The following is an 18,360-nucleotide window of genomic DNA, read 5'->3' as shown; positions in this document are numbered from 1 at the left end:
GCAGGAAGTGGTCATACCGCAGAGCAATTGTATCCACAGCTCCCACAGCCCTGGAAGAATGAGATCAAATATACATACTATCATCTTTTGACAGAACCTGTAATTCAGTTTTGCTGTCATTGATCTATATAGCTGATTACACAAGTGCTCTATGTTAATGCCCCAAAAATTAACGCCCAAACTAAGTATCTTGCAGTTCAACACCGACTGTTCAATGACCCTGTCTCGTCACTTTGCCAATAATGCGTATGATCAAGGACATCGTTGTACATGGTCACTAGGTAGACTCTGATAATATAAATTATACTAATGGTTTTATATACACAATATCGGCCCCAGGCCCATCTGCAAGAATAATCCTCCTACCGACTCGGAACTTCGAGGCCCGGATCGGCTGCTCCTGTCATGCCTGAATTGGCCTGGTCTGAATGGGCGATAGGAATTTCGTTAGACTGGGTTGGAGAGGCCAACCTAAAGTGATTGTCAACAAGATGTTTAACCACCGGCCAACCATAGGCATTTGTGAACATTCGCCGAACAATGATATTATTATGTGCATCTGGTTCGAGTCGGACAAGGACCTTGCGCCACGACAGATCACGATGATAAGCCCTCGCGATTCTTTCCTCAACCTTGAGCCCATGCTCAGATGATCCTTTCCCATTTTGGGCCTGGTGGGAGGCCTCGGGGTGATCAGGCTGTGGCTTTGGTGCTTTTCTGGCAGTAGAACCAAGTGTCATAACCCGTCGATCTGTGATCGGAGGGGGTGGGATGTCGTCAGGGTGATAGACACGATCATGGAAAATAGTCTGAGGCCTCGAAGCAGGATCGGCTATGAATTCAGCGGACGGCAAGGGCGGCATGAGGAGATCGCCGGCGGACTCAAGAAATGTAGTTCGCGGGGGTGTATATTCATCGCTAGGGCGTGTACGAGTGACTGACTCATGGCTATAAAATGTCGAGGATGCCCGAATTTCTATATCGTCGTCAGGTTTGAGAGTCTGGCTCCGTTTGTGAAGTTTGTTTTCCTTATGTCCTGAGGGGAACTCCGTTGCCTCCTTTGGTCGAAATATGGAGAACAAGCCACTCAATGGACTTTCAGACGCAGATGTAGGTTTGATCCTGTTTTCCTTCGCTTTTGTATCCGCAGACATGCTGGATATTGCCAGTTTCTGCAATTGATGTTCCGGCAATTGGTTACCATCCGTAGAGGGAGCAGTGCCTTCTTGTCGAGGTAGGTCCGCTCTCAAAACGCCTTCGTAAACTTCGTTACTGTCTACCTCTGTATGTTTCAGTTCTATGCGATTAGCTGGGGAAGTAGTTCGTGGAGACTGCGAGTTTGCGCCCGTCAATTCTGCCCAACCCCATTCGGCCATGGTACCAACAATTCCATTCCCTCTTCTAGCTTTTTCAACGCGGTCCAATCCTTTCCAGTCAAGGAAATATAGACTGGATGTGCGCAGGGGCACGATCCCATCATTGACCACATTGGAGTAGACAGTTCGTCGTTGAAAATTTTTCAGTGCCTCATGAGCTGGTCCGCATGGCAGAATTCTCAATAACGGCTTTGACCCTGCGTCTGAGCGGCCCTCTGCTTTCCCAGAATCGCCTCTGCCACCGATGATGGATTCCCAGCCACTTCGCATTTTGGGAGCTGTCCAACTCAGGCCGAGGTCTTGGCCCGTGCGGCCAACAAGACCTAAGTCTAAGGCGAAACGGACATATAAAGGGTTCTCGTTGCTAAGTCCAAGGAATGGGGTTGCCAAAGCAATAAAGTTAATAGGCTTGATTTTTTCAAAAAATTCGGGGGAATGTTTCTTGATATATGCAATGGCGTAGGTTTGTATGAGACCGCCAAGGGAGTGTCCGACAAAGCTGATGCTTGTAATTTGATAAGTATGATCCTCCAGGGCTATATGTTCCGAGGAATGATCAGCGTTCAGGTTGGCAAGAGATGGCCCTTCAACCCCATTTTTCGATGAACCAAATGCACCGGCAAGAGGGTTTGTCTTGGTGTTTTTGCGAGGGATATGAGGCTGATCTGGATATGTCATGAACAAGATATATTTTGCAAGACGTTTCCCAAGATATTGGATTCCACGTTCAGTACGAACAGCGTTTCCAGGAAACCCTCTTACTATGGTCTCTTCGTCGTCGCATCCTCCGCAAAGGCTGCATCCATGGCTAATCCAATCTCATAGTGGTCAGCTATCATAGATCAAATCAGAGAGATGTGTAAATACACATCTTGCCTATTCCTGAGCGCACACTCACCTATCTGACGATCCATCTGGTGCCGTCCTATTTTTGTTTCTTAAATCTTCCGCTTTCTCTTTGGTCTCCCTTGCGGCAGCGTCGATGCTTTCTTTCAAGTAGAGCATATCCGCCCCGAGGTTGCTATGTAACCCGTGTGTCAACACAACAAGATGGACTTTCTTTTTACACCTAGTTGTTTGTGAATCTTTTGCGCAGGCAGAGAAATCTTTGTTTGTATCAGCCGTGGGTTGGAGAAAATCAGTGACACCTGTTTCATCGGCTTCTTTATTCACACTGCATGCTGGGAATGACGGCGTGTTCCACAGGCTGACAGTGTCATCTACTTGTAATGTAAGAGAGTCAGAGAAAACCCCATTTGTTGCAAATGTCTGTCTCCCTCGTGTCTCAGAAGACCAGTGATCGTCTAGCTGAGCTGGTCTAGTGCCGCCACCTCTTAGCGCTCCTTTTGCAGCAAATGACTCTACCGAAGTTTGGTCGCGACCGACAAGCAGCTCAAAATTGACAGAAGCTGAATTCGAAAATAATACCTGCGATATTATCTCGATAACCCAGGTCACCTTATTGCTGTTTGAAGGTGCTGTAGTGACGGGGTCTTCTAAGTCTCGCCGCGCGACTTGAGGGATGGCAATAGTCGCACCCCAACTTCCACCCGCCTTCAGGTAAGGCTCAAACTGGGGTGCATTCTCGGTGTCTTGCCGACCTAGTTTTACGTTCGGGTCAAATGTAGACGGGTAGCATGACACATAAAGTGTGTAAGGGCCATGGAGGTATGCTGCTCGCAATGGAATTGCGGATGTATTCTTGACTTTGACGTATAACTCGGAGGGGGCTGGGCGGAAATTGTCGGTTGCCGGATCATAAGTCAACGTATACCTGTCGAGAAATTCAGTGTCAGTATCATCAACAAATTGTTCTAGATGTAGACCAAGAGTAATGATGGCATGATAATAGGGGAGGTTGATATCGACTCGACGAACCTGACTACCTCTCCTACACGAACGCTACCAGCTTGATGTAGTAATAGCATTGTCTCCGTAGTGGCCTTCTTGGTACCGGTAGAGACGGGGGTCCACCCCGTGAGGGAGTGGATTGCTGAGGTGTTTTCACGGCTTAGTAAAAATGATCCTCGATCTGGTATCTGCGACGCGGAATAGATTCGGGGTGTGATGAGCATTGGTGACTGATGTTGCTGCTTTCATTTCCGTGGTTCCACTAGCGAGTTCGCTGGTGCATTTCCGGGGGCTTGTAGTAGATACACCTTTGTTAAGATAGGGTGTTTTGTTGTTACTTGGTTGATTGAAGAGCCCGCTGGTCGCTGCAAGTGAGCTAGTAATGTGCATGGACAAATTTGTACCCTCTGAGTGTTGAGACTATATGGTATAAAATCATGTGTCTCCGACTTCCTCGTCCCCGACGGCTTGCCACTTGACGAGATCCATACCAACCACATGCTTGAAACCTTCCAAAACAATACCCGCCCAATTTCGGAGACAGAGACTACCAGAGAACTACGAAGAAAATTGACAGATACAACACATCTCTTGAATTATCAGATTCAATTCCAGGATTTACTCCGTTCAAGCCCTTTCAACTCGGACTTCTGCTGTCAGCCACAAGAGCCTCATGTCACACAATGCGGGTGCTTAGTCAACCCCCGACAACCCCTTAACTTTTACTAGTTGTTATATGATGTCAGGGTTTTAGGTGAGTGAGGATAAGATTGAGCTCAGTGGTGTTGGTAAATGTCATATAGAAGTATGGAGTACGGAGAATAGGGGGTATGTACAGAGTACCCGAAGGACTAATCGCTGATCTACAGACTCTGTACTCCGTGTGCCGCGGTGGCTATGTACAAAGGGGGTAGGTTGGTTGACTAAGACAATCACATGGCGGCCTGACGCTGACACGTCCAACATCTTAACATGAGCATAGTTACTAACTACGGAGGTAGATATTCTGTATCTATCTCAGGGATGTCTGGGAAGTCAATTGCCGAGCAAGCTACTGATTTCACCGTAGTTTGGTTTTTTTCCAGATTAGCAGCACGCTTCCTACAGTCCAAAATGGCACTTGGGTTTGATTGTCTCTCTCAAACCTAATAAGTAAATCAACTCGGACAAGTGACCTATAACAAAATTTATATTTTATTGACTTCTATGTCACTGACCGCGCACTCTAAATGTGGCCAGCTACCTGGCGTAATTGTCACTTTTTAGTCAGTGACGGATGAGAAAACTTTCAATAAACATCTAGGCTCTTTGTGTATCTCCATCCAACCCCCGCATTCGATAACAAACACCTTCCCATCAATACACACCCGTCGCCATCTCTCGTCAGCTTCCTGAAAGTCAATTCTTACCCCCTCGAAATCCGAGTAGAAGACTTCACTTTCCCGAATGTGGCCACCTCCTTGGTACGCTAAGGCCATCAAATCCATGGCGCGTTCAGGAGACACTGGGCCAAAGTGAATCATCCTCAAGCTACCACCTAGTGGGATTGATGACGGGGATATCATGAACTCTTTCTCGAGCTTAGGTACCAAAGTCACCAACACATACATGTGTTCGTGCTGCCTCATGATTTCCGCGCCTTGATGTCCCTGGCTGTCTATCTTTCTCAGGGTAATCATGCCCTTATATATGTGGGACTCAGAGCCATCTGAAGGATATAGGAGCTCTTTGGCAGCCATCTTAAACCGATCACTCCCGTAGGCACGGTATTCTGCGGTGTCGCTATCAGCAACCAGGGAAGCATGTAGACCCCAACTTGCAACAACAGCTCCGTAGGTCCTTGGATATGTGTCTTCCGTTGGGTCTCTGCTTAACGAATCGTTGATGGGGTCTTCCCCAGAAACACGATGTGTCCCTGGTGAAAATTGGGTAGAGAATACAGGTATACCTGTTGGCTTTCCTCGCAGTAATGTCACCAGGCTAGTTGTAGACTTTGAGAGCAATTCCAAGGAATTTGCCATAGCATTCCCTGTGCCTGCCGGGATCAAGGCAATATCAGGAGATACTAGCATTTTCTCTGTAGATCGATGAAACGAGTCGACGATGTCAGTGAGGCCCCCATCACCCGAAAGAAGTATAATCGTTTGGGCGACCCCTGCCTTGGCGCAAGGAATGAATTTTGACAAGCACAGTTCAGTGATAGTTTGCTCCGAGCTTGTTTCATGGGTCTCGTAGTGAGATAGGCCAATCTTCGCTAAGAGTGGTCTTAGAACGCTGTTGAAAAAATCCAGAGCTATACAAGTTCCCGAGAGAGTAGATATAACAATATAAAGCTTGCGATTATTGTCTAAGGAATCAAGATGATGAGGGATCTTTGCCAGCAAATATTGTGACAGTAACCCCTGTGGTGGGGAAAGTAGTAGGATGCTCTGGAGCGATGTTTTGTGGACCAGCCCAGGACTCTCATCTTCGTGGTTCTTCTGAACGTATAGCAGAGTAAAGCCCTCTTTGGCATGGTCATCCTTTGGTGGTAAGATACACACTACATCGTCAAGAGTGACAGTCGACTGGACTTGCCCCCGAGAGTCACAGCATTCGAGGAGGTTATCTGAGAGCCTGCAAGCACTCGGTGTTTTACTTGCAAGCGCGTTTTCGGAACAGTGCGTCATTGTTATGATATTCCTTGTTCCAGAGGATGTATAATCACGATGTGGAGTTGTATTGATATCTCCCAGATTAGATAAATGACTCGGTTCTTGGAGATCATCAAATGAAGTACACTGCGGAAGGGAAAAGAATCGGAATAGTTGGGGCGAGGCGCTCGATACTAAGGTATGGAGTAGTTCCAAGACTACTGCTTACTATGGCCACACCTACCTCCGACCCTGCTTAAGGAGGCACACAGCCCGGCTGGGCCTACTACAGGTACCACCTATATGATTACTGCAGTGCGAGCGATAAGTGGACCCTGAGTGGTGCTGCTATTGGCTCAGCCTTACTATTCAGTCCGGAGAATTTCCCCCTCCTCCTGCCATCGGTAATGGTGCTTATACTTAAGTACAATGATGCTGGTCATGTGACTCATACACCCAAGATGTACTGCGTACCTAGGGCATTGTGCCTCACAGAATCAACCAACTCAGTGACTTATATTGCGTAGTTGTGTATTTCATATCTGTCTTACCAGTCATACAAAGTCAGCCACACTTCGCAAGGAAGCCAAGATCTCAATGACTGAAAAGACTGTTCATGACATGAACAGACCTGCAATAGCCGACAGAAAATAGACGATGAATTCAATATATTAATTCCTATATATACTGGCGGTGGGCTTGTTGATCGTAAAGGTTGACAAATACAAAATTCGAGGTTCAATAATTCGCTTGATTCTCATGCCATGTGGTTTCCTACCAAAAAAAGATGACAAAAATATAAAGTTGATTTTTTAAATACGGTCTAGTATTACAGGCCTTCACGGAAACTTTCTATGTACAGAGACCCTAGCACGTCGAATTGATTTTCCATGCTCTGAGCGTAGCATGTACTATGACCACACAGTGAATCTAATAAATGGTAATAAACAGTTTCACAAGTTGAAAATAGCCTAAAAGTTTTGACTCTACATAGTGTTGGGTGACATATCGAGCAGGTTTTGCCTTCAAATAACAGTCACGTGGTCGGAAGTTTTGTATTGAGTGCTCAACTGTCCCAACATTGTATCCCGAGAAAAAGAATTAATAGCTATACAGCATTCAACATAATAAGCGCAAATATGGGTATACCGCGGTTAACTCGCGTTATAAGCCCATTCTCCGAGCCGATCCTACTTGATGGCAGAAACATCACGCCACAAGGAGAATTACGATGTATCCAATCTGTCGTCATTGATGGCCCTAGTATGGTTTATCATGTTTTTTCACGATTATTAGCCTGGATGGACCCGGGCGTCCAGTCTCAGGATGCTCAACCCACTTGTGATGAGGTGAGCCTGGGGGTTCTGATATATCTTCTGCACCTAAGCATTGTTGGGGTGAAAGTGTACATAATTGATAGCAGTATAATCTCTACGCCGCTAATTATACATAGGGAACAAATTTGTTTTGATGGAGCCTTACCTGCCTCAAAGCGAGAGACACGTGTATCCCGGCTTGAGCACTCTAGAAAGAGACTCGAAAATTTCCAATCTAAATTCAAATCCTGGGCTCCACCATCGAGTAGAGCTCATGGACGCCGTATTGTCGATTTTGCAAACGTGCTACGAAGCCGAACTGTACCTGCGAGGTACAATGACTTTCCACACAACCCTTTCATTGTTCCAGCAGTCTTTGAGGACCTCAAGTTCCGATGGAATCGGGTCAGGATTTCAGAAGTGGTTGACGGCATTTTCCGAAAGCCGCTGGCCCTTGATTGCGCAGATTTCCCTTGGGCAGACCGAACAGTGATGGTTCCAGGGGAAGCTGACAGTCAATGTGTTTACATAGCGAATAACACAGGCTCATCCATATTGACGAATGACTCTGATCTTATGCTATATGATCTTCACTCAGCTGGATCTGTGGTGTTTCTGGACTCTATTAATTTATCTGACAGCAATACAGGTACACATTCGGATATGCAAATCAAAGCTTTGGGAATATGTCCAGCCGCTGTTTCCAGTCGCCTTGGTGTCAGCGATTTTTTGTTTCTAGCTTACCATTTGAGAGACAACCCAAATATGGGGTTGACTGGGCTCATTCAATTATCCAAAACCACGTATGAGACCCAGTCAAACGATCCACGGTACCTCCTTTTTGCCGGTGAGTACATTGGCAGGGACTCAGTGTACTTTCCTGGAGATTCAGTGCAAGCTCTGCCCCAAAATCTCGACGCAAGGGTTTCGGAGCTATTTTGCCAGTGCAAAGTACAACATGCCGGCATATTAGATGAAATACCACACATGTACTTGCCGATCTTGTTCGAAGACCATATGAGAAGGTGCGGTTGGTGGGATAGCCGTCTTTATAGGCGCCTTGGGTATTCCGTCTTCAATGCTACTCTCCCTCCATCAGATAAACATACTTACATCTACGAGTATGTGCGCCGGGGAGGAAGAATAATCCGGGACAGGATACCACTCGAGGACGAAGATTGGATTGCCGAAGAGACACAGGCTTTTTTAAGCCGATATCGATCGGTGCAGAGCACAGTTGGAGGGGACACGAGCTCCCCATTCTTTTGGAGAGTATTAGCGTTGTATGAGCTATATGGCCCGGGAAGAGCATCCGCCTTTCTTAGTGCTGGACAGTTAAGCCAGTTTCTGAGGTTCGGCCGCATGGGTGCAGCAGTAGGATGGGCTGATGTCCATCTCTCTGCACAGATCCAGTCAGTTCTTTACTCCCTCAGGATTCTCCAGCAATTAACTGGAATTTCCGTGGCCTCATCTGGTCATTTGGGCTGTTTGAAATCCGTGCTTGGCGGTCTTCCACCTCTCCATGTTATCACGAGATCTTTGCAGGAGATTACAACGGAATGCCTGTCTGGATTTGCCGTTGAACAGCTACTCGGTCAACTTTTTCCCTCCTCAGAAGACGATAATGTTACTGCAATTTCACTGTCCAAGGAAGCAACGCACTGCCTTGGTGGGAATGACACCTCGGCTGTGGCAGCAAACAGGCGGGCTGGGTCTAGTTTGGATCGGAAAGTACCTGAAAAGAGACACCGCAACATGTTTGAGCTTCTTTCGCAAAATTAAAATAACACTTCAATTCTATTTACTCTTTCATAATTTGGGAGGCTATAGTCATGCTACATTTATGTATGCGAAAACGTTAACACATACTACATTTAGAATATGCACACGAGCTAATTCTCATATCGTAGGCAATTGCTTTGAGTATATTGATTAATCAAGAACTGATCTACCGTGACGACCTGAGAAATCCCACCACACCTCGACAATACCCCACCAGTTCGGTCAAACGTCGCGCTTCAATCCGTTGCACACGGGTCCAGGTGTCGAGAGCATCTTTCAACACACTGTCTTCGTCTGTATTTGATCCCGAGCATCTTTCAATGACGTCAGAGTGCGCCTTTAGGAACACTGCCATCCAAGCATTGACCAGCTCAAAATCCATCTTTGACCGTAGCCGACTCGACAGTGCGCATACAAAGGCCGAGAGTTCAGATTGCCCTTCCCGAACCTGTGGGCTCAGAGATCTTATCTCGACATCGACTTTTGCAGGCGGGAGGCTCTTCAGGTGTTCGATAAAAGACTCAAAGTCTCCCGATAAGGACGCCGATTTCAATAGTGTGACAAAAGAGGATTCAGAAGAATACATCTTGGCAATCCTCGACCGTTCGGTCACTGTGCTTTCGGTCACCCGGTCAAGATCAACGTTGGTGTCACTTTCCAAAACATCATGTGCTGCGGGAAGGAAAAAGGGAGCCTTCTGTGGAGCTTTGGGAGGTTCAACTGGCTTATTGCGTTCCTTGTGTAGACGTCAGTAAGTGAATGGAAGAGGAGAATAATGTTCATTTACCTTGATAATGTGCAGATTGAGTAGTGTCTGCCATTTGCTTTTTGGAACTTTACTCAGTGTGAGCATCTCCCGGTCGAGTTGCTGCGAATTTAGCAACGGGCCCTCCACTTCACTTGCCGAAGGAGCTTCGGAGAATGCAGCCTCAATTGCTCCTCCACCATTTTCTCCAGCGGCGGTATGAAAATCGACACTTGCAATATTACTCTCATCTAGGTTTTGGCATGATATTGGGGTGAAAAGACCTCGGTTCGACCAAAGACTGACGCCCACCCCGTCGGCGTGGGCTGTAGCGAGAAATTCGCCGGTTGATGACATGGCCAAAGCAGTGCACGTACTGGTAAGACGAAAGAGGTCGATGAGATGTCCTGTGGGCACATCCCACACTCGAATGACGGAGTCCATCGAGGTTGCAATTACCCACCTCCCATCGTAAGAGAATGTCAAGTCATTCACCTGGCCGACACACCCCCAGAACTCACGCACTACCTTTCTTGTTTCAAGGTCCACAACCCGAATTGAAAGATCATCACAGCTGACTGCGATGAGTTCACTTGTAGTGCTGTACCGAAGGCCAGTGATTGATGTCATTGGATACCAATTGAGTTCATCAATGAGGATTCCAGTAACAAAGTCCCAAAACTATGTTGTTCCCAATTTCCAGGTTAGTACTGCTCCCAAAATGCAGGTTCTCTTTTTCCTTACCTTGATCTTCCCATCGAGGCCACAACTAACAACAACTTGATTTAACCCATCGATTGCCAAACCAGTAACGGCTTTAGTGTGTTTTGTGTTGTTACTTTGTGAGCTGGGGTGCGATTTGGTCTCAGACTTAATATTTGCCCGTTGATCGCGGGCGGGAAAGCTCTGCCGGTATGAGCCTGACTGCAAGTTGAACAAATCAATCGATCCCGCAGCTGATCCAACTAAAGCAAAAGTGCCACAATTTGATACAGCAACACTCTATAGGCACCACCAGACCCGGTCAGCTATGCTTTAGTAGACCGATATCAAAGGATAATAGCATACCTTGACCTCACTTCCATCGCTGGTTTCAAAGGCCCAACGTCCAGCTTTTTTCTTGCCCCAAAACCATGTCCGTGCAAACTTATCACCTCGATGGCCAGTCACTATACTTTCCCAGCCTGTTTTGTTCGAGGCATCTGTATTGGTGACTCTTGGATTTGTCCAAACTGGACCTGATGTTGTAAGACCCATTCCGCCGTCACGATTGAGGGAGCAGGCAATGCAGGTTATCTCTGGAGTCCTCAGCGGCACATTTTGTACCGAGCTACCCACACCTTCCAATCCGATGACTTTTTTCGATCTCTGTTTCCCAGCACCTTGAGAAATTTCGGTGTTCTGGCTGTCTTTTCGAACACTGAAGCCCCAGAGACCACCATCCTTGCTTGCACTTAGTAGCCATTTACCGCCGAATTCAGACCCGTCAGATGATGAGGGGAGGAAGCCGAGAGAAGTGATTGCGGATGCATGGCCGCCTCTGGAATGAAGAGGTCTCGGAATAGGTGAAAATGGTACTTCATCGAAAATCCAGGTTTTTAGTGAATTATCCTTTCCAGATGAGACCAAAAGAGGCTGCCCATCTAGAAACTGGATGTGGGTAACGCCAGACCCTGGTTCATTTTCAGAAAGCAGATGAGCACTTCGAAGAACACCCATCACTCTGCCGCCGTTATTCAGATCCCAGAGTTTGATATCCCCACTTTCCGAACTCGCAGTTGCCATGACACCCGCTTTTCGGCCATCGTCTCCAGAACCTAAACCATCGCTCCGGAATGCGAATGATGTGACCTTTTCCATGCGCGAGGAAGCTGGCTCCAGATGAAGAATGAAGCGGCCGGTTTCGACATTCCGAATGTCAAGTGTACCGCTATCGTACGCAATAGCAAGAAGAGACAACACCGGAGTGGGCTGCAGTGCAGTGACAGCTCCACAATTAGAAGAAGGCGGAAGTATTGAGTAGATCAACTTTCCCGTTTTGACGTTCCAAATGTCCACTCCCCCATCATAGCGCCCGACGAAAACCTTGTTAATATATGTGGGCATAGTACAGATTTCGTTTGTGTATAGACCCCTCTCGGACGATTCTCGAGACGGTGGAGGCCTGAGAGTGGTGTAGTGATCGTGGGATATATTCTTCCATATTTGTATGCAGTTTTCACTGCAACCTACAACCCACGACCCGAAAACAAGTAATCGATTGACTGGCCCAGTACATTCAGCGGGTATATCCAAGGATGCGATTTTTTTTCCGCGTTTGAAGACCCAGATGCCTCCGGGAGAATTAGGCCGGAGATTTCCCCATGCCGCAAAAATCTTATCTTGCCATGCACATGTGGCAGTAATTAAATCTGGGGTCAGAGGTCTCGTTATGAAGACCAAATTTAGTCCTCGCCGCAGATCATAGGTCTGCAATGAGCGTCCTATGGAAGTTGTGATTTGGAACGTAGATTTGCCTAAGCGAACGGAGGTGAAGGGCACGGTTGTTGGAGACACCAGACCTAATGTCTGTATTGTATGAATTAGCACTGATAACCAAGCCCGCCTATTGATCTTGGTATGCTTTGTTTAGGGAACTCATATGTATGAATCGAAAGAATATGGCCTGTCGTTATCTTTACTCACTCGAAATGGGGAAAAGATCTTAGACCCTGACTTTGGCGCATTGTGAATTTCATTGTCGATTGCTCTTTTCTGCCGCTTCAAAAGAGGCAGATGATATCCTTCCTGGTCAACAGATGGCATTTTTGTCGACTCAAGAGGTTTAAGGTCGATCATGTAGTGCCCTTTAAGCTTGAACAGATGATAGGGTTTTCTATCTCTCTCCCTTCGTTCTTTTTTTTTTTTTTTTTAGTTGTTCCGCTGTATCTTACCGGTATGCAAATACGAGTAAGTAACATACCCACTAAACTACTCTTGGACGGCCGTCGGTGGCTCACCCGGTTAAAAATCTCTAGTCATGCCAAGAGCTTATCGCTCCAAGGCCATGCTGGGTTGACCCTTCCCTTCGGTGTTGCTTACGCCGGGCGCGGTAAATTCCTCCCGAGTCGCCATCGTCATATCCGAGATAGGACTTCCGCACATTTAATCCACAGCAATCGCATCATCTTCCTTCGCATTTATCAACAGTAACCAATTCAGAAGACGCATAACCCAGACCAAAATTCCTATCACTTTATCACCAATTACTCCGCCTGCGTCGTTTTCAATGAATCGCGATCATGAGCACAACACCAACTTGTCTGCTGAGGTTGCCAGTGGCAATATAGTGGGCAATGCAAAGTTATCTGATCATGACGGCGTAAGTCCTGATAATGCAGACAGGGCTTCCTCGAGTCGGCTTTACAAAGATACAGCATTTATTCCGTCCATGAGCAACTTGCATAGCACCCATAAGCAGCAATCGAGAAGTCATGGCATTGATCATATTCAAGATAACCAATGCATGCCATCCACTCGCTCGTCTAGCAGGACACCGAGAAGATTGAGTGGCAGTACAGTTACAAGTTCTCTTAGTGAAGTGGAGCCAGCACCTCCAATCCTCGGGAAGATTGGTGTATGCGCTTTGGATGTGAAAGCTCGCAGCAAGCCCAGTCAGAACATCTTGACACGCCTTCAATCTAAAGGAGGGTTTGAAGTGATTGTTTTTGGTGATAAAGTCATTCTTGATGAGGCTGTAGAAAATTGGCCTGTTTGTGACTTCTTGATTGCTTTCTTCTCTGACGGGTTTCCATTGGACAAGGCTATCGCATACGCTAAACTTCGAAAACCATTTTGTGTGAATGATCTGCCAATGCAGAAAGTTCTATGGGATCGTCGTCTGTGTTTGAAAATTCTAGACCAAATGAATGTTCCAACGCCAAAACGACTAGAAGTCAACCGCGATGGTGGGCCAACATTGGAGTCTCCAGAGCTTGCACAGCATGTAAATAGACTCACAGGAGTCAGACTTGAAGGGCCTGGAGATGGGACGGGCGGGGGCGCTGCGAAAACGAAAAGCGTATCAATGTCAGATGATGGTGATTCGTTGATCGTTGACGGGAAGATGTTCAGAAAACCATTCGTCGAAAAACCGACCGACGGAGAAGATCACAATATCCATATCTATTTTCCCAATGACCAACAGTATGGTGGTGGTGGCAGAAAGCTTTTTCGAAAAGTGGGCAATAAAAGTTCCGAATATGACCCTCATCTTACTGTTCCCCGATCGATAACAGATAAGGGCGCCAGCTACATCTATGAGCAGTTCTTGAGGGTGGATAACTCCGAGGACGTCAAAGCTTATACCGTCGGTCCAGAGTTTTGCCATGCAGAAACAAGAAAGTCGCCAGTGGTTGATGGGCTCGTTCGGCGAAATACACACGGTAAAGAGCTGAGATATATAACGAATTTGAGCAAGGATGAAGCTTTAATTGCTTCGAAAATATCCAACGGTTTCGGCCAGCGAATCTGCGGCTTTGACATGCTACGGGTTGGGGATCGAAGCTACGTAATAGACGTCAATGGATGGAGTTTTGTCAAAGACAACAACGATTACTATGATCGATGTGCTAGCATCCTCCGCGACACTTTCCTTGGTGAAAAGCGGAGGCTTTCCGAAGTTGTTGACACGATCTCCTCCGACGCCGGCCATACTTGGAGGTCTTCTGTCTCACATAGACAAGCGCTGAAAACTCTACTGAAACCGCCAAGTACATCAAAACATTACGGGAGCCAGCAGCACAACAGGACCTCCGATAATGACTTGCCTGAAGCTCTTACTGCAGGACTTGTCGAACCGCCTGGAAAGGAATGTCCAGATGCTAGCAAAATCGTCAGAAATACTACAGCAAAGGACAAACAGTCAAACACCACTGGTTACACGGTGCAAGACGGCAAGCCACCGGTTGGAGTTATGGACGCACCCAACGAAGGTGCTCCTCCACCTCCAGCCTCCAAGCACTCTTGGAAATTGAAGGGCATGGTAGCCGTCATTAGACATGCAGATCGCACACCCAAACAAAAGTTCAAGTTCACCTTCCATAGTCAGCCGTTTATTGATCTATTGAAAGGGCATCAGGAAGAAGTGGTGATCAAAGGGAAGGCTGCACTGGCCAGTGTTTCTGATGCTGTCAGAGTCGCAATGGCTCAGGAACTCGAAGATATGGATAAATTGAAATTACTCCGCACATCTCTCGACAAAAAAGGTGGTTGGCCTGGAACTAAAGTTCAAATCAAGCCGATGTTTCGCAAAAGAACTCCCGACGAACTTCATGGGGGAGAATCGAATGTTCAAAATATTCCAGAAAGTTGTCCGAGAGAGAAGAGCTTGAGCAGGTCTCAAACACGGAGTGACTCGATATCTGGTGCCACTTTCTCGAGGTTCTCTGCTGCCGAGAATGACCTTATCCTTGATAAACTCCAGCTCGTCATTAAATGGGGTGGGGAACCAACTCATGCTGCTCGTTACCAGTCACAGGACCTAGGACTCAACATCCGTGATGACCTGAAACTGATGAATAAAGAAGCATTGAACAACGTCCGGATATTCACTAGCTCGGAACGACGTGTAAGCACCAGCGGTGAGTAACTTTGCACCATTGGTTTTGGCATATAACAAGCTAATTGACTTTTTTGCAGCTCAAATTTGGGCTTGCTCCTTTCTGGATCAAAAGGAACTTCCGGAGGGATTCATACAAGTACGGAAGGACCTCTTAGATGACTCTAACGCTGCAAAAGACCTTATGGATAAGGTAAAAAAGAAGCTGAAACTGCTTCTTAGAGAAGGCTCTGCCCCATCTCAGTTCACCTGGCCGAAGGATAATATCCCCGAACCCTCGGTCGTCTTGGCTACTGTTGTTGAGCTGATGAAGTTCCATCGGGACGTTATGCGTCACAATTTTCGAAGACTTGATAACAATGCTTCACATGTCCGACCAGCAACGACCCCTGCGAGTTCCTCTCCTAGTGGATTCACTGAGAACACTGATATCTCTTCTATTCAAGGGCGATGGTGCACCGGCGAGGACCCCATGCTTTTTAAGGAGAGATGGGAGAAATTATTTGCCGAGTTTTGTGATACAGAAAAGGTCGATCCTAGTAAACTTTCAGAGCTATACGATAGCATGAAGTTCGATGCTCTCCATAATCGGCAATTTCTGGAGTGGGTCTTCATGCCCCCTGATGACGAAAGTTCCGAGTCATTCGAGGACATTAGATCGAACAGCGATGTGAACACAGACAGGAGTGGAGAGCATGGAGATAATTCGACATTCACTCGCCGATTTAGTCTAAGAAAAAGGCTGCATGCTTTCGAACCAATCCCACACCTACGAGCCCTTGATGATTCTTACGATCACTACTTCAAGTTATACCCAGGTTCTAGCTCCACAAAGGCCAAAGTGGACGCGAGACTGTCAAAATTGAGAGAGCTATACAAACTGGCTAAGGTCTTGTTTGACTACGTGACACCTCAGGAATACGGCATTACAGATACAGAAAAATTGGAGATTGGTCTACTGACATCCTTACCCCTTCTTCAGGAGATTGTAAGGGATCTAGAAGAAGTGCAAGCCTCGACAGATGCGAAGTCATTTTTCTATTTTACAAAAGAGTCACATATCTACACCCTTCTAAACTGCATCCTTGAAGGTGGTATACAGACTAAAATTGCCCGAACCGCTATTCCCGAGTTGGATTATTTATCTCAGATCTGCTTTGAGCTTTATGAAGCTCGGGATTGCGAATCATCAACAAATTCTTACTCAATTCGGATTTCTATCAGCCCTGGGTGTCATGCATTTGACCCACTGGATGTGCAACTTGATGCTAGGCATGCCATTGGTTGTGCACCTAGACGAAGTTTGACAGCTCATAAAGATTGGAAGGAAGTCATTGAGACTCTCAAGGCTAAATTCAACACGTGAGTTACATTGATTTTGGCTACCTCCTGCCGCACCAAAGGCTAGAGCCAATTATGATTTATCTATTACAGTGACAGAACTAACTTTCTATTTCAGTGTTGAACTTCCAAAATCATTCATTGCGGTGAATCTGAGTGACAAGCATGGGCCTAACACTTGAGGCTTGATTTGTATCCTGGTTGGTTGGAGTGTCTCAAGTATTCTTACATAAAATATCTTGCATAACATAATCATATTCATTCTGAACCCATGTGGGTGTTTAGGCTGTCCTGGTTACATTAGTTATGGTAACACTATAGTATCCCCTGTGGTACCAAGGTCAGGGCGCCGGCATCCGGATGACCCTGTGGTGGATCCCCATTTCCCGCGCGCGACGGGAACAAGGAGGTGGACAGGTTGGCTAAGCAAGCCGCCCTGCGGGGATTCGCATTGGCGCGGAGCGACAGCCGCTCCCGGGAACAGCGGGGCAAGATTAGAGAGAATACATAGTATTTATATTGCACAGGACTAACTTTAGGACTAGCCGTAACTTAGAACTATAATCAAGTATGAAACTCAAGCAGATATAAAACAGCTATTATCATTTTATTATAATTATAAGTAGTACGTAGTAAATAGTAGTAGTAGTCTCTATTATCCTGCTAGGCGCTGCCTTAGAAACCAGTAGAGTGTCATCTCCAATCCGCAAAAACTGATCTGATCCGCACCGAATCCGCAATGAGTTGGATTCAGATAGGGGGGGTCAGAATCTGCAGCAGATTCAGATTCTTAAAGTAAAATCTACAGATTAATAAAAATCACAGAATCTGAAATATAGAATTAGCTTGATTTCACTCCTTTATATAGAGTATTAATATAGTATTTTTATATATTATATATAAAAAATACATGAATTTTATATATATTGGATTATATATTAGTTTAAATACTAATATAAATATATATATATTTATACAAGTATTCTAAAGTTAGTATTTTTATAATTTTGACTTATAAACTAGCTTACTAAGCAGGTTTCTTAAATAAACTAGTCTATTTTAGATTATATTTTAGCTTTAATTAGGCTATCTAGGTAAAGATCTTTAATATTTCAGATTCTATAGTTTTTACTATAAAATCTATATTAAATCTGCAAGTAGGTTTAGATACTAGAATTAGAATCTGAATCTGCAACAGGTTAGATTCTACCCAGGGAGAATCCGCACTAATCCGCTCCAAATTGTTACGGAAACCCAATGAGGTTAATACCCCACGAAGGTGGCACAGCCAGGCAGAAGCCTGATACTAATCATCCCAGGAAGAATTAAGATCCCTGTAAAAAGAACACTTGAGTTATATAATTAAAGATATACTTAAACACCTACTTTAAGAAATATATAATAAAATATATACTAACTAGCATGATAATTAAATATACTTTATTATCTATCTCAGGAGATATATAAAGAAGTATATAAATAAAAGATATATAAGAATACTTATTATTATGTATCTATAGTTTAGTAAGTTATATTTAATAATAGTTTTAAGTCTAAGTATATATTTAGTCTAGTTTTTATTTACTTATATTTAATCTAAGTACTTAGATTTTTATATTTAATATATCTTATTTCTTTTCTTACTTATTAGTTATCTTCAGATTATTAGATTATCTTATTAATTAATATAATTAGTATAGCTACTATATAAGGTCTT

The 18,360-nt window shown here is 45.4% G+C and overlaps 5 protein-coding genes across 5 annotated transcripts; 2 read left to right on the top strand and 3 right to left on the bottom strand.

Moving 5' to 3' along the window:
- Nucleotides 1–286: 286 nt before the first annotated feature.
- Nucleotides 287–3,625, bottom strand: BDW47DRAFT_102319 (lipase ROG1 family protein). The gene is made up of 3 exons (XM_024811843.1): nt 3,255–3,625; nt 2,275–3,150; nt 287–2,184 (listed from the first exon to the last, which is right to left on the bottom strand). The coding sequence occupies exons 1-3, from the start codon at nt 3,449–3,451 to the stop codon at nt 363–365; spliced, it is 2,895 nt and encodes a 964-aa protein (XP_024673748.1). The 5' UTR covers nt 3,452–3,625; the 3' UTR covers nt 287–362.
- An 864-nt stretch (nt 3,626–4,489) lies between these two features.
- Nucleotides 4,490–5,896, bottom strand: BDW47DRAFT_116261 (ATP-NAD kinase-like domain-containing protein; the record flags this gene model as incomplete). Its single annotated transcript, XM_024814899.1, has 1 exon — nt 4,490–5,896. One exon carries the CDS (start codon nt 5,894–5,896, stop codon nt 4,490–4,492), a length of 1,407 nt encoding a protein of 468 aa, XP_024673747.1.
- Nucleotides 5,897–6,991: 1,095 nt separating this feature from the next.
- Nucleotides 6,992–9,022, top strand: BDW47DRAFT_102316 (XPG domain containing-domain-containing protein). The gene is made up of 2 exons (XM_024811842.1): nt 6,992–7,209; nt 7,314–9,022. Exons 1-2 carry the CDS (start codon nt 7,187–7,189, stop codon nt 8,956–8,958), a joined length of 1,668 nt encoding a protein of 555 aa, XP_024673746.1. The 5' UTR covers nt 6,992–7,186; the 3' UTR covers nt 8,959–9,022.
- A 64-nt stretch (nt 9,023–9,086) lies between these two features.
- Nucleotides 9,087–12,556, bottom strand: BDW47DRAFT_7413 (rRNA-processing protein UTP21). Its single transcript, XM_024819732.1, has 5 exons — nt 12,389–12,556; nt 10,772–12,271; nt 10,448–10,705; nt 9,746–10,384; nt 9,087–9,694 (listed from the first exon to the last, which is right to left on the bottom strand). Exons 1-5 carry the CDS (start codon nt 12,539–12,541, stop codon nt 9,125–9,127), a joined length of 3,120 nt encoding a protein of 1,039 aa, XP_024673745.1. The 5' UTR covers nt 12,542–12,556; the 3' UTR covers nt 9,087–9,124.
- Nucleotides 12,557–13,208: 652 nt separating this feature from the next.
- Nucleotides 13,209–16,825, top strand: BDW47DRAFT_116258 (inositol polyphosphate kinase VIP1; the record flags this gene model as incomplete). The annotated part of the gene is made up of 3 exons (XM_024814898.1): nt 13,209–15,324; nt 15,383–16,664; nt 16,762–16,825. The coding sequence occupies 3 exons, from the start codon at nt 13,209–13,211 to the stop codon at nt 16,823–16,825; spliced, it is 3,462 nt and encodes a 1,153-aa protein (XP_024673744.1).
- Between the last annotated feature and the right edge of the window lie 1,535 nt (nt 16,826–18,360).

The sequence above is a fragment of the Aspergillus candidus genome, assembly GCF_002847045.1.
Source record: "Aspergillus candidus strain CBS 102.13 unplaced genomic scaffold BDW47scaffold_11, whole genome shotgun sequence".
Classification (NCBI taxonomy): domain Eukaryota; kingdom Fungi; phylum Ascomycota; class Eurotiomycetes; order Eurotiales; family Aspergillaceae; genus Aspergillus; species Aspergillus candidus.
The sequence above is the reverse complement of the archived record's forward strand: the minus strand, read 5'-3'. Positions and strand labels throughout refer to the sequence as shown.